At 45.2% G+C, this 12,469-nt stretch overlaps 1 protein-coding gene across 4 annotated transcripts in view; it reads right to left on the reverse strand.

Moving 5' to 3' along the window:
• HSPA12A (heat shock protein family A (Hsp70) member 12A) overlaps positions 1 to 12,469 on the reverse strand; it is a 107,986-nt gene that overhangs the window by 52,613 nt on the left and 42,904 nt on the right. The window contains exon 1 of one of the 4 annotated variants that reach the window (XM_080403261.1): positions 9,063 to 12,111. The exons of the other annotated variants lie outside the window; for them this stretch is intronic. Within the exon in view, the coding sequence (XP_080259387.1) occupies positions 9,063 to 9,090 (28 nt within the window). The 5' untranslated portion in view covers positions 9,091 to 12,111. Of the gene's footprint in view, positions 1 to 9,062; positions 12,112 to 12,469 lie in introns of those variants that run through there. 4 annotated transcript variants of the gene reach the window in all.

Consider the following 12,469-nt stretch of genomic DNA (forward strand, 5'->3'; position numbering starts at 1 on the left):
TGTGCAGAACTGAGCCTCTGGCTGAGCTTAAGGACCCACTGGAAAGACCGAGATACAACACCCTTTTCCAGGCTTTCCCAGACTCCCAACTGGGAATGCCTGCAGTACACCACCTGCCTCAAAAGGAAAGCTGCAGCAACTCTTTTTGATGTGTATAACATATATCCACTGTTCCATATGTGAAATCCATTCGGCCTCTCAGTTATTTGCGGGCTGATGAACCACATGCACACGGCAAGTCAGGATGCATTAGACCTACTAAAAACGCCACTATTGCAGCCAATCTTTATGGCTCCAAAAACCCAAGTTCACTGAATTTACTGTGTAGATGCTGATCATTTTCACAGATCACACATTTGCACATATCTAATGGCTGTTTTTCTGGAATTTCCAGCCATCCAGCAGCTGATGAGAGTGACTGCTATATGTAGCTATGATCTCAGTCAGGTTGCTGGCCATACGAAAATCTTAGCCAAATTCTTCATTTTCCACTCAGACAATATCTCTGGATTGAAAAACAAAAAACAAAAAGGATGTACCAAATCAAATCTGGATACAAGGTAGCCATCAGGCAGTAAAAGAATGGCATTAAAAACATCATTTTTCATTCAAAACATGCATATAATTTTGAGCATCAATAATAATTTTGCCCCAAGGAAAGCTTGTTAATGATGTTTGCACAACAGGAAAAGAAGGGTTTACCATACTGCTTTTAGCTGGCAGCTACTGCATTGATGAAGAAAATCTTATTCAGCTTTTCCTATTGCTGAGATTTTGTTTTGCATTAAGCACAAAATGTCACAGCTTCGAAATGTGACATGACAACCTAGAGCATTTCACTGTAAATACAAAGATGGCCTTTGAAAATAATTATAGAACAACCAAAAAAAAAAAGAGACTGAGAGAAGCAAATACAAAAAAACACTTAAAATATTCTTATGCATAATAAAAGATCCCATATTTCATATTAGAAGTAAGACCCTTCTGTTTCTACTGAAACCAATGACACCAGTGTTATTGCCATCAATGGAATCGGAATTCTTTGTTTTAAAATGCCGGTAGGCATCCAGCTGGTTTGTTGACGACTGCAATACACTTCCCTTCTACGAATACAGCCATAGCTAATCTCTGATACAAATCCAAGTTTCCTGATACCCTTTCATAATAACTGGTCACCCAAAGAGCTGGTATTCATTGCATTGATACCAATTAGAGCACAGTGATTTCCTAGGTAAAAATCTCCCAATTCTTTGGATAAAATTCTGAAAATAAGACATGTTCCTCATTATAACTTTGACCTTTTTTGTTTATGCTTTTACATTGCCTCCTATTATGATTACAGTTTGACTGGAGGAATTACTTTTCCACTATGCTATCAAGCTAAGATAATTTTTTAATATTAAGGTTAAGAGTATCAAAAAACAACCCCAGGTTCGCCCCACCACTCTGTGAATAATATTAATTTTCCTGAACCTCCAGCAAAGGAAAACCAAAAGACACTACCTATTTTCTGTGAATGAAATTTAAGATGAAAGAAACACAGAAGAACTATCAATAACCTTCCAAAAATGCCACATGCGTTATATTCATTTCTCTTTTTGACAAGACATAGGCTAAACTATTTTACCTAGATTTGGTCTGACCTCGCTAATGCTTGGTAAGCTGGACCAAAGCAGAAGCATCACACTCCCTTGCACGCTTCGCAGCTGGGTCTGTAAAGCCTCAGCCAGGTCTTTACCAATAGCTAAGTCTGCCCTAGAGCTGCCTTAAACTCAAACCTATTCACTATCTACACTGTAAAGTCTTAAATCCACCTCCCCCTTTAATGACCTGAGAGCTTTCCAGCTTCTGCGATCAGCCAGCTCCCTCATCCATCCCAGTGCTGATGTAGTGCCAACTTGCTCAGAACCTGCTCGGACCCCAGAACCCGGGGGTTTGGGGAACTTACCAGCGGTGCCTTGCAGTCATCGCTCTCCTCCTAGATTCCAGCTCTTCCAGCACTCATGTACTACTAACAGGACAGACAGAACTGATCCCGGTTTACATGTTGGAGAGGGCAGGCTGCATGTTGTGATAAAGGTGGGTTAAGAACAGATGTTGTAGTTCAGAGTGGTAGAAGACAACTCTCCAGGATATTTCTAAATATTCCACATACAATTCTGTAATAGACACCTTTAATACACACTAACTAACCTTCTCTTCCTTCAGCAAGCTCTTCCATGAACTTGCTTCCTTGAGGCTTCCTTGCACTATTTGCCCCTGTGCAAGCACTGTTTTCCTGTATGTCTCATCTACTCCCTCCTTGCTTCCACAAGGAAAGACATAAGGAACACAAAACAAAACACAGATGTACAGAACCTAGGTTCTGTGAAAAGATACTTTCCTAGAAAAGGTTTCCTGTTGCTGCTCCTCCATCATCATGTCTGTCATCATCTACCTCACCTACTTGGTTCACTGCAAGGTTGTCAGGAATACCACTACTAAGATTATGTGCTAATGCCCAGGACCACACTCATAACACAGAGCATTTGTGATGCTAATCACTTTCTTTGGGAAAAACACCATGTACCAGCTGAGGAAGGGCTGGTGAGTTGTTTTTTTCTCTTTAAAAAGCAAGATCAAAATATTGCAGAGTTATAAAACCCCTGTTTGATGGCAAGTTCCTATTTAAGAACCTCCTCAAGGCACAGTTGTATCCTGAAAACAATGAATATCTTAATCTAGGATTGCAAAGAAATATTATCCGAAGACTGAACAATAATTACTGTTCAGACCATGTAACCAGCACAGAAAAATAAGAACACTTTTGGAGGTATTTGTTTACTTAGAAGGCAAAAAGGTTATTTAGTTATCAAGAATTCCTAGATTCATTAAGTACCCTGCAAAGTCTCAAACCAGATGAATGCAGTGACTTCTTTTTCTTAAAACATGGACTGGAAACAGTACTTGAAAATGTCTGTCTTCATTTTTACACTCTTCAAGAATGCCAAACATGACCCATGTAGGTGTAGAGTCTTGATGATAGAAAACATACCTCTCTCCCTAACCCCACTCAAAACAAACAAAAAAACCCAACCCACAAACGAACAAAAAAACCCACCAACAACAAAGAAAGGGGAAGACAGGGCAAAAAGAAGAGCCAAACTAGAATAACTGTTACTTCTCATGGTAGTCAGCACGAGTGATGCTATATATAAATCCCTTGATATTCTGCAAAGCTATTAAACCAGATGTTGTTCAAAGATGGGAAAATAAGAGAGTATTAGTTGTTGTGAAACTGCAAAATTGGTATCACATTTGACAGTTCATTAGCAGTCATTTGTGACTATGGCTATTGATTTAGCTCTGAGTGACACTTTATAGCTAAATCAAAACTAAGTCTTTACTTCTTTGTTCTTTTTATTTTACAATCTTGAAAACAGATCAGCTATCAGGCTTAAAGGAAAATACCTTATGAGAAGAGAAGCCACGGACAGAAGAAAGTACATGTTTAAGGATTTGTTGAGCAGATCACAAAATCAAGCAGTCACCAACCAAAACCCATGTCCAGAGGTTTTTACAGCAGCATCCACCAAGCCTACACTCAGGTACCATGACTGTGCACACAAATCCCACAGCCAGAGACCAACACTGACCAGCCAAAAAGTTCCACTGTCACAGTGGCAAGCCAATGGTACAGACTGCAAAGGAGTTCTTATGGCTAAAACCAGAACTGGAACATAGCTGAGTAAGCAAGAGAGCTACTACAAAAGGTTGATTTTTGAATGCAGCAGTTCCATAATGACAATACCGAAAGCTTTTGCAAATGGCATGCCCTGCTGTTCTGATTACAGCGTGTGCTCTACTAAGGTATCCATGGAAACTTGAGAAAGAGATGTTAAATTTGTGGGATCTGTTTGACAGCTGGGAATGGGGCTAGTTGCCAGTCAGCCTAGTATGACCACAGGTATTTTGATCTTTAAGCATGGAGAAAGCATCAAGAGTCCTCAAACGATGAAATCCGTAAGATCAAATTGTCAGAGGAATGCATTTCCCAGACAATGACAAGAAGGTGGCAAGGACATAGTAAAGAAACGGTGATTTTAATGTTGTTATTACCTCTTAGCAGAGAAAAATAGCCCAATCACTCTAACAAGGAGAGACACACCCAAACACTCACTCTTCAGACCTCATAGGAAAGAGGTGAAAAGCGCGAATCCCAACCCACAGAGCCTCCCGAGGGAAGGCTGCGCGGGGCAGGCGGGCATGGAGTGCTCAGGACTGTAAAACCCTTTAAGAGAAACTGCTTCAGCCCTAGAGAGTAGTCCTGAACAGCACTAAGAGCATAAGACACATTCAGAAATGGACAAATCAAAACAGCGTTCCCAGATTATTCCCTATGGGAGAAAGAAGTAGCATAAGCAGAATATTCATCTCTGCCTCCTTCCCCAAGGAAACCAAGGCAGGTTGGGTAGGCCTCTACCACTGGGACAGTTTTTCTTCAGAGAAAGTTAAGTGAATAAACTCCCTCAGATGACATGAAATCGCTATTATGAAATTCCATTCACATCCACACTTCTTTTCGGACTCCAACAGATAAAAATTACTAGAAATGTCTCTCAGTGTTCCCCAGAAACTGCATCTGCAGAGCACTGGCTGAGAGTGTCGACTCGGGCACTGAGGAAATACTGACAGAAGAAACAGCTATAAGTAAAATCCTCTCCACATCCCCTGTTCTTGTAAATTAAGATGCCTTTAGAACCGACCTATGTGCCCAGAGTCCCGCACATCAATCACAGCAGAGATACTGCTTTGGGCCACTGAGCGCCAAATGGCTCTTGCACAGGCCCAGACCCCAGCAGTGTGCCGATGGCGGGGACAGCAACGCGGCTCCTAAAGCTGCTCTCTGATGTCCTTGACACACCCTGATGCAGTCCTGAGTAAGGACATTTATTCAAGTCCTTAGTAAAGAACAAAGGCTTTCTAACTTGAGTGCCGGCCTCCACATTCTCAGTATTTTAGTTCATTTCTTTGCTTTCTTTATTTGAACCGACTGCATTTCCCTTTTCATTTACATAAAAACCTTTCTCAAATCCCCCTGAGACAGACTTTGAAGGAATTTCCTGTTTTAATACCAATTACTTACACAGTTCACCACTGCCACCCTAATTTTAAAATACTGCAAAGTCACTGCTTTGTGTCACTAGTTATGACAAGATCTAAAACTTGCATTTGTTAATTTTAAATGCATACCACTATGTTTCTTAACAGCACAGCACATGAGCCATAGCTGGCATATTCGGAGTAATGAGAGCTTTGGAATCTTCTTTTGAAGATCAAAAATGTGCCTGGTCACTAAGGCAGTTTCAATTAAATGACCCAGGAGCCACAACATTTGTCACAGAGAAGAAGACGAAGTCTGCAGGTATGTTACAGGCATTTCAGATTGCTGAAAAGTTCATGCTTGGCAGCAGCATTCCCTCACCGCAGCACCAACATCTGTGACCTTACATCATCAAACAGCTGCACACTCTTCAGCAAAACATCTGTGAAGCCAGCGTACCATTTACAGTCACGACCGACGGACTTTAGAGCTCATTCCCGAAAGAGATTCCAAGCCTTCCCTGTACCTCTCTCTTTCACCATTGGAGAAATACAGCTGAACAAGCCTGTGCGACAGCAATGCAGCCTGGAGTTTCATCCATGTCTGTTTTCATCTAGCAAGGCTGTTTGATAGAAACGTGACAAGTGCTGTACAGAAGCTAAATAAGTAAGCAACTGAAGCCATCTACAGATAGACAAAATGCTCTAAAGATTTCTCTAAGCTGCATATAGAAAATGTCAACATCTACTTTACTTTAAAAAATAATAGATCCAAACTCCCCCAAAAGGTCATGGTGCTTCATACCTAATTAAGGCCATGACTGTTCTTGCTCTACTCAGAAGCAGCATCATTTGAGTGAAATGTTTCTTCTTACTTTCGTATTTTCCCTTATCATTTGCTGAGAGCAAGCACAGCTTTTTTAAATACCCAAAACAGACAATTTGCTGCTTTGCCATACCTACAGACTAAAACAGCCACAGAGAGAAGTTTCTAAAACCATAAATGGTACGCTCTTTGAAGTCAAACACTTCTGAAATCCCATCTGACACACCATCAAAAGGCAGAACAATTCAGGTACAGAAAATGGAGGTGATGAGATCCTTTGGATGTTAGCGTTTCAAAATAAAAATTATGGTTTTAAGATTTTTTTTAAGAAAGGGACGGTTGTTTGGTGCGATTATAGATAACTGAAATCACAGCAGAGGACTGCAAAAAGGGAACTAGTCACCTAGAACAGCTTAGAAGAACAAGGAACTGAAAATTTTAGAATATTTGACTGGACCTATAGCTTTAACAGAAAAGAAAAAAAGGGAAAAAAAATCCAGATTTAATTGCAATAGCAGATACAACATCCAGAAGGGGGCTCAATAATTTCAACAGCATTCCCATGAAACTGGGAGAAGTTGGCCATGGCAGGTCACATCAACTCAACAAAAAAGGAAAAAGAAAAGAGGATTTGGCAGAGAAGAATACAAGATGAGACACCAGTCAACTCATATATAACCACCACCACCAGCAACACAGTCAAAAAGCAAACCATATCCTGAATATTGACATTTACATGCAGGGATCAGGTCTTTTGTAGGTGAAACAACATTCTGCTCTTCCTGCACAGACCTGGCCTCCTGAAGGCTGCTCTGACTGGAGCTGACATGCGAGGCCTCAGCAGCCTCTCCTAGCCGCCAGGGATGGTTGTATTTGACAGCCATCCTGCTCGTTCCCTCTAGACTGGGATAAAGCCCCCTTACACCATACATGCATCAGCTAAATCAGCCTCTGGACAGAACAGACCTCTTGGGGCCTCACTACAGCTGACTGCGGCTTTGGGGGAACTTGGCAGGTACGGAGCCAAGCGGCTCTGCTGAACACCAACTGCTGTCCCAGTGGGAATGAACTAAAGATTCAGACAAAGCTTACAGGGTGACAGTACCATTAAGCAAAACCTGTCAGCTGAATCAGCATCACCCAATTACAAGCCAATGGTTTTAAAAATGCCAAAAGTCAGTATAATTAGAAGCTTTACATGCAACAGCTCCTGAGTATGAACAATTTCATCCAGGCTCTTACTAACCAAGCTGCAGATACCGCAATGCTGTGCTAGCCGAAGCTATAAAAATGATTGGCAGGCACTGCATACAACACTTGGCTATTTTACCTATAGACATTTTTTTTTTACGCATTGTACTACGCTGCCATAAGTGACTGCAGCTTCAATACTGTCAATAAAACACTCACTAAATCACATTCTATCCCTCAAGCCTTTTTTTCCTCTGACAGCTTCAGCATTCCAGTGCGTGGAAAGAACATAAGGATTTCTGGCATAACAAATCATTGCTTTGCTACATGGTCTTCTGTCTTTAACAAAATCCCTTCTGCATAGGTTCTCCCTATGTCACAGGTTACTTAATTTCAGTATTGCATTGCACCAACCTTGCAGCTTTGCAGGAGAAAAAAAACGCACGATACCCTATCACCTAAAAGACAAATGAATCTGTCAGTCTGTTTTCCCCGTTGTCAGCTGTGTTCCAGAAAACTGTTACAGGTTACTTCAAACCGATATTAGAGACTTTATTTAGGAAGCACTGAAAGAACATTTAGAAGTCAGGGGTGCGGGGGTGGTGTATGGGAAGGGAATCCAGTAGAGCAGGTCATCTTGAAGATTCAACTACTTTCTAAGTACTGTTCCCTGGGGTTTTTACAATGGATACTTTCTGACTCTTTTATTCCACTTGCACTGCAATTAAGCTATTCCATTCAAAATATACCCCAAATCTCATTGTGATCAGTAAAAACTCAGCATTTCAAGTTTCTCCATATATTACTGCCAGCACCTTAGGCTCAACATTACAGTTTCCTCAAATCTTTGCAGCATACAGTGAGGAAGAAGGGATAGAAAGAGTGAATGAAATGAGGCAGAGTCTGCATTCCCCTTAGGGTTATTCACCCATATCATTTGTATCCTGGGAACCCTCCTCCCTCCCCCAGTTCCCTTCCCACACAGGGAGAGACCACCCCTGTCCTGCAGAGGCTTGTCTTATTTTATTCGGCACACTGCAAACCGCACACGGACCAAAACCACTGAATCTTGGTTTCAGGCAAAACAAGACTCAGATCGCCTCAGCTCTCATGTCGCATTTGCAAAGTCAGAGACCAGCGGATCCGTCAACGTGGGAAAAGGACCCGCTCGGGTTCTGTCCCAGCCCTGCACCTCGTTGGGCTCCCCGGCCCCCGAGGCTGCGCCAGGATGCTCAGGCTCGCATCCCTGGCAGCACTACCGCTGCCACCCACCTGCCTGCTCCTTCTGTTTCAGTGCATCAGGCTACTCAAGTAAGAGCCTGCCTTCATCTCAGCAGCAGCCCGATTTCCAGTCCAAGCCCTCCCCCTTCCCTCCTGGGCCGTTGCAGGGAAAGGGAGATCCCGACCCGGGGGAAGACGGAGCCGCAAAGCCCCGCCGGGAAGGATGCTGCGGGGCCGCGCCCGCCGCAGAGCCCCGGCGACCGGGCAGGGCGCCCGCCCCGGCCCGGCGATGCCGCCGCATTGTTTTTTCCACCTGGATCCCCGCCCGCCGCATCGGCTGCCCCCGGGGACCGCATGCGACGGGCCACGGCAGCTCCGCAGCGGGCGGGGGGCTCCGTGGGGCCGAGCCCCGCAGAGAGCCCCCCTCCCCCCACCCGCGGGACCCCGCCGGGGGGGCTGACGGCCCTTCCCTGCCCCTCGCCTGCCACGGCCGGAGCGGCGGGGCCGGGACATTGTCTGCCGCGGGGCCGGGACATTGCCTGCCGCGGGGCCGGGACATTGTCTGCCGCGGGGCCGGGACATTGTCTGCCGCCGGGCCGCCTCCCCCCCTCCGGACGGGGCTCCGGCTCCCGATCACTTCCCCCGATAAGCCGGGGCCGTCCCGCCGCGCCCGCCGCCGGCAGCCGCGCTCCTGCATTGCGGCGGGGGCCTGGCGGCCGCGGAGCGGGGCGCTCCCCCTTACCTGCGGCGCCGCTCTCTGCCTCCGACATGGCCCCGCCGCCCGCCGCCGCCGCGGCCCCCTGCCCCGCTCAGTGCGCACGGCGCGGCATGGGCCGCCGGCGGAGCCGCGCTGCGCTGCGCTGCCCGGGGGCGGCTCCGCTCCTTCCTCTCGCCCCCGCCCCGCCGCGCCTTCCTGCGGCCGGTGCCGGCAGCCAAGGGGACGCCGCGGCCCGGCTCGGCGCTGCCAGCCCTCCCGCGCCGGCTGCGGGGCTGCGCCGCCCCTCCCCGCCCGCTTCCCGCAGCCGCACAAGGGAGCGGCGCTGCGGCTGCGGCTCGGGGGCGGAGGGGCGCTCGGCGGGCAGCCCGGCCCAGCCCAGCCCAGCCCCAGATGCGCATTTCACGGCTGCTGAAGCAGAAACCCGCCGCGGTGCTGTCTGTGGAAAGCGACACCCTGGGTGCGCCAGGACGGGGGTGCGGGAGCGGGGCTGGCGGCGGCAGAGGCTGCGCTGACTGCCCTCAGGTTGTCGGCGGGGGAAGCAGGTACAGCGAACCTCAACAGTCAGCAGTCGTTAACGGGGGCCCCGAAATCAGGAATTGCAGGGTGACGTTTACAGCATGGGATTCTTTTCATTTGCCTTTGGGGAGAACTCTCTCCCGCGCCGTTCTGCAGCGCCATCAGGGCCAGAACCTCTTGTTCCCGGTGATTTTTAGCGAGTTAACTTGTCTCCAGGACGTGCGAGAGAGACACACTCCCCTACTGTCACTCGACCCACCACTAAGTTTTAAGAGTTTGCCAAACTAAGAAAGAATAAAATGCAGAATAAAAATAAGGCTGGTAACCTGCCATGAACAATTCTGAAGGCAAAGGAAGTGTTCTGGTTTCCTCCCATGCTTCATGGTCTAATTCTCCTTTACCTTCCAGCCTCAGCGGCCATGCACATCTTGAAAGCACTGCCAGCAGTTCACATGGAGTAAATCAGGGCATTAATGTCAAGCACAGCCTCAGTTACTCGCTAACTCCTAAGCTTAGGAAGTCACTAACATTCAACTCACTGTAAAATTCACCCAAAGCTTCTCCTGAGGCCTTTCACCAAAGCTGCTGCTCACACAAGGCAGGATGCCTTTGAAAACCCCAAGGCCTAGGGAATTTTTAAACAAAACCCTAGACACTGCAGGTGCTTACTCAGCACCTGCCTTTATTTGCTCCCTGATCTCCTCCTCTCACAGCATTAGCCCTGTCCCCTGTAAGTTGTGTTGCCTCTGAGGACAGCAGGTGTGGCACAAAGGTTAAAATTAAAGCAGTAAACTGCATCATGTCTACACAGCTGACTCATCTCACAGGCCTTCACCAATCCTGTACACCCTATAAAGACAACTTCCCAAAATCCACTGTCTATTCCAGGGAAAAAGCTGAACTCAGTTCTCTGCCTCCCAAAACCAGCTGCACAAAGGAGAAGAGAGGGAAGGAGCACGCAGGGATGGAGGAACAGCACCTCGCTCCACTGTTCGCCTCGACTGTAAGCTTATGTTCTCAAAGATGCTCAGTAACATGAGGATCACTCGCACAACCTGCCTAAACCCGAGGAGAAGGTGCACTGGGCCAGCTTCCTCTTCTTCCCTCCATACCACACCAGGCAACAAAGGGGAACATCTGGCCAAGAGTTGGCTTTAATTACCTGTTTAGAGTCAGGCTGAATATTTATGCTGTCAGTAAACAGCCTCGGAAATAAGAAACCAAACAACTCTAATACTTGGTTTCCTGACAAGAGACTTAAATAGCAGGAACTTTTGCTTCAAATTAAATGTGCTTCAATGGCAATTAATCACAGGCTTTTAAAATGTATTGAGATAATTAACAAAGGCAGACGGAAAAGAAAAGGAATAATCAAGGAACACACAAACACATATCCAAAGTGTATACTTTTAGGAAAAAAATATTGCATGCAGGCTAATTTTCCATGAACCCTCAAGCAACAAGACAACACACATAAAAATAGCATTTTCTGGGTACAGACATCTCTCTGAATGTCAGCGCAGTGACTACATTATTCAATATCAAGCCAGGTTGCCTAAGTTACACACTCAACTGTAGGTGTTTTGAATAATGCAGAAGGAGAATATCTGAACACATGTGACTGCTGGTTTCAGAAACAAGACCCTTGCCCAGAAAGCTTAGTATCTCCTTTTAAAAATCTAATGAGAGGAACCAAGTTAAAAAAAAATGCATTTGAAGTAAAAATTAGATTGTCAATTTGAAGTACAAAATTAAGAACTAAGATCCCTTAAATTTGGTTTTGTTTTATATAGATCAAAATTAATTATATAAGTAAAAATAAATTATATAATAATAAAATTATGCATTATTTTTCCCTTGTGATCTCTCTCCCTTGGAAACAAATACAAAAGTACATTTCATATGAAAGAAAAAACTTTCTGAAAAGGTCACTGTATCAAATAAGCCTGCTCTGGGGCTGAAGAGTCTATATTTTTGTTACTTACTCCATGGGAAGTTTGTCATTTTTATGGTCATTTTGACAGATTGTTTGGAATTTGTGGTTGTAGTGGTTTATTTTTTTATAAGCATAACAGGAAATGAGTCTAAATATAATTATTAAAATGCAAAAATACTGTGGATGGATAGAATTTGAAAAGGATGGCACAAGTTAAGTCATCTACACTTGTAAGAACACCTGTTCTTACAAGCACCTAGGTGACCTCATTTACTTGTCCCTTACACAAGATTCAGTTTTAGTGTGGGTCTGGAAAGCATTTTTTTTTCATTCTCAGTGAACTAACATCAGCTGGCGTAGTACATTGCAAGGGAGTAGCAGCAGAAAGGAAGAACCTTTTTCTGACTCTGAAACATGGAAGTGTTATTCCGTCAGACAATCAAGGCACCCATCACTGTTAAGTTCAAGCACCAGACCCAGTATTTGTTACGGGTATTACCTTGACTGTGGGGAGAAGCAGGATTCCTGCAGTAGCCCAGGGCAGACGTTTGCTTTAAGTTCCCTCTCAAGCATCTACTTGGGACTAAACACCTCTCGAGCACAATCAAGACCAGTGATTTAATATACTGTATTTTGCATCTGCAGAATACTTCTTATCCTAGGTGGTCCCCAGAAAGCTGCAGCCTCAAACCATTCAATTCATCACAGAAAGGGTTCAGATACACTGTCATTAAAGAAAAAATGCTGTCTAACCTAGCTCTGATTTTAGCAAAGCTACTATATATATGTTATCCATTAGCATCAATCAACATTTCCTAAGAAAACTAAAGACCACCACAGTGCCCTTTCAGAGCCATATTCACTTGTTGTGAGAGCTACATAAAACTGTGGCTAGTCAGTGAAAAGAGCTGTGTGCTTCTCACACATGATTGCAAGGGTCTAAGTGAGGCACTGAGAATCAGTGAGCTGTAACTAGGCA

This window comes from Falco punctatus (assembly GCF_963210335.1).
Source record: "Falco punctatus genome assembly, chromosome: 9".
NCBI lineage: Eukaryota > Metazoa > Chordata > Aves > Falconiformes > Falconidae > Falco > Falco punctatus.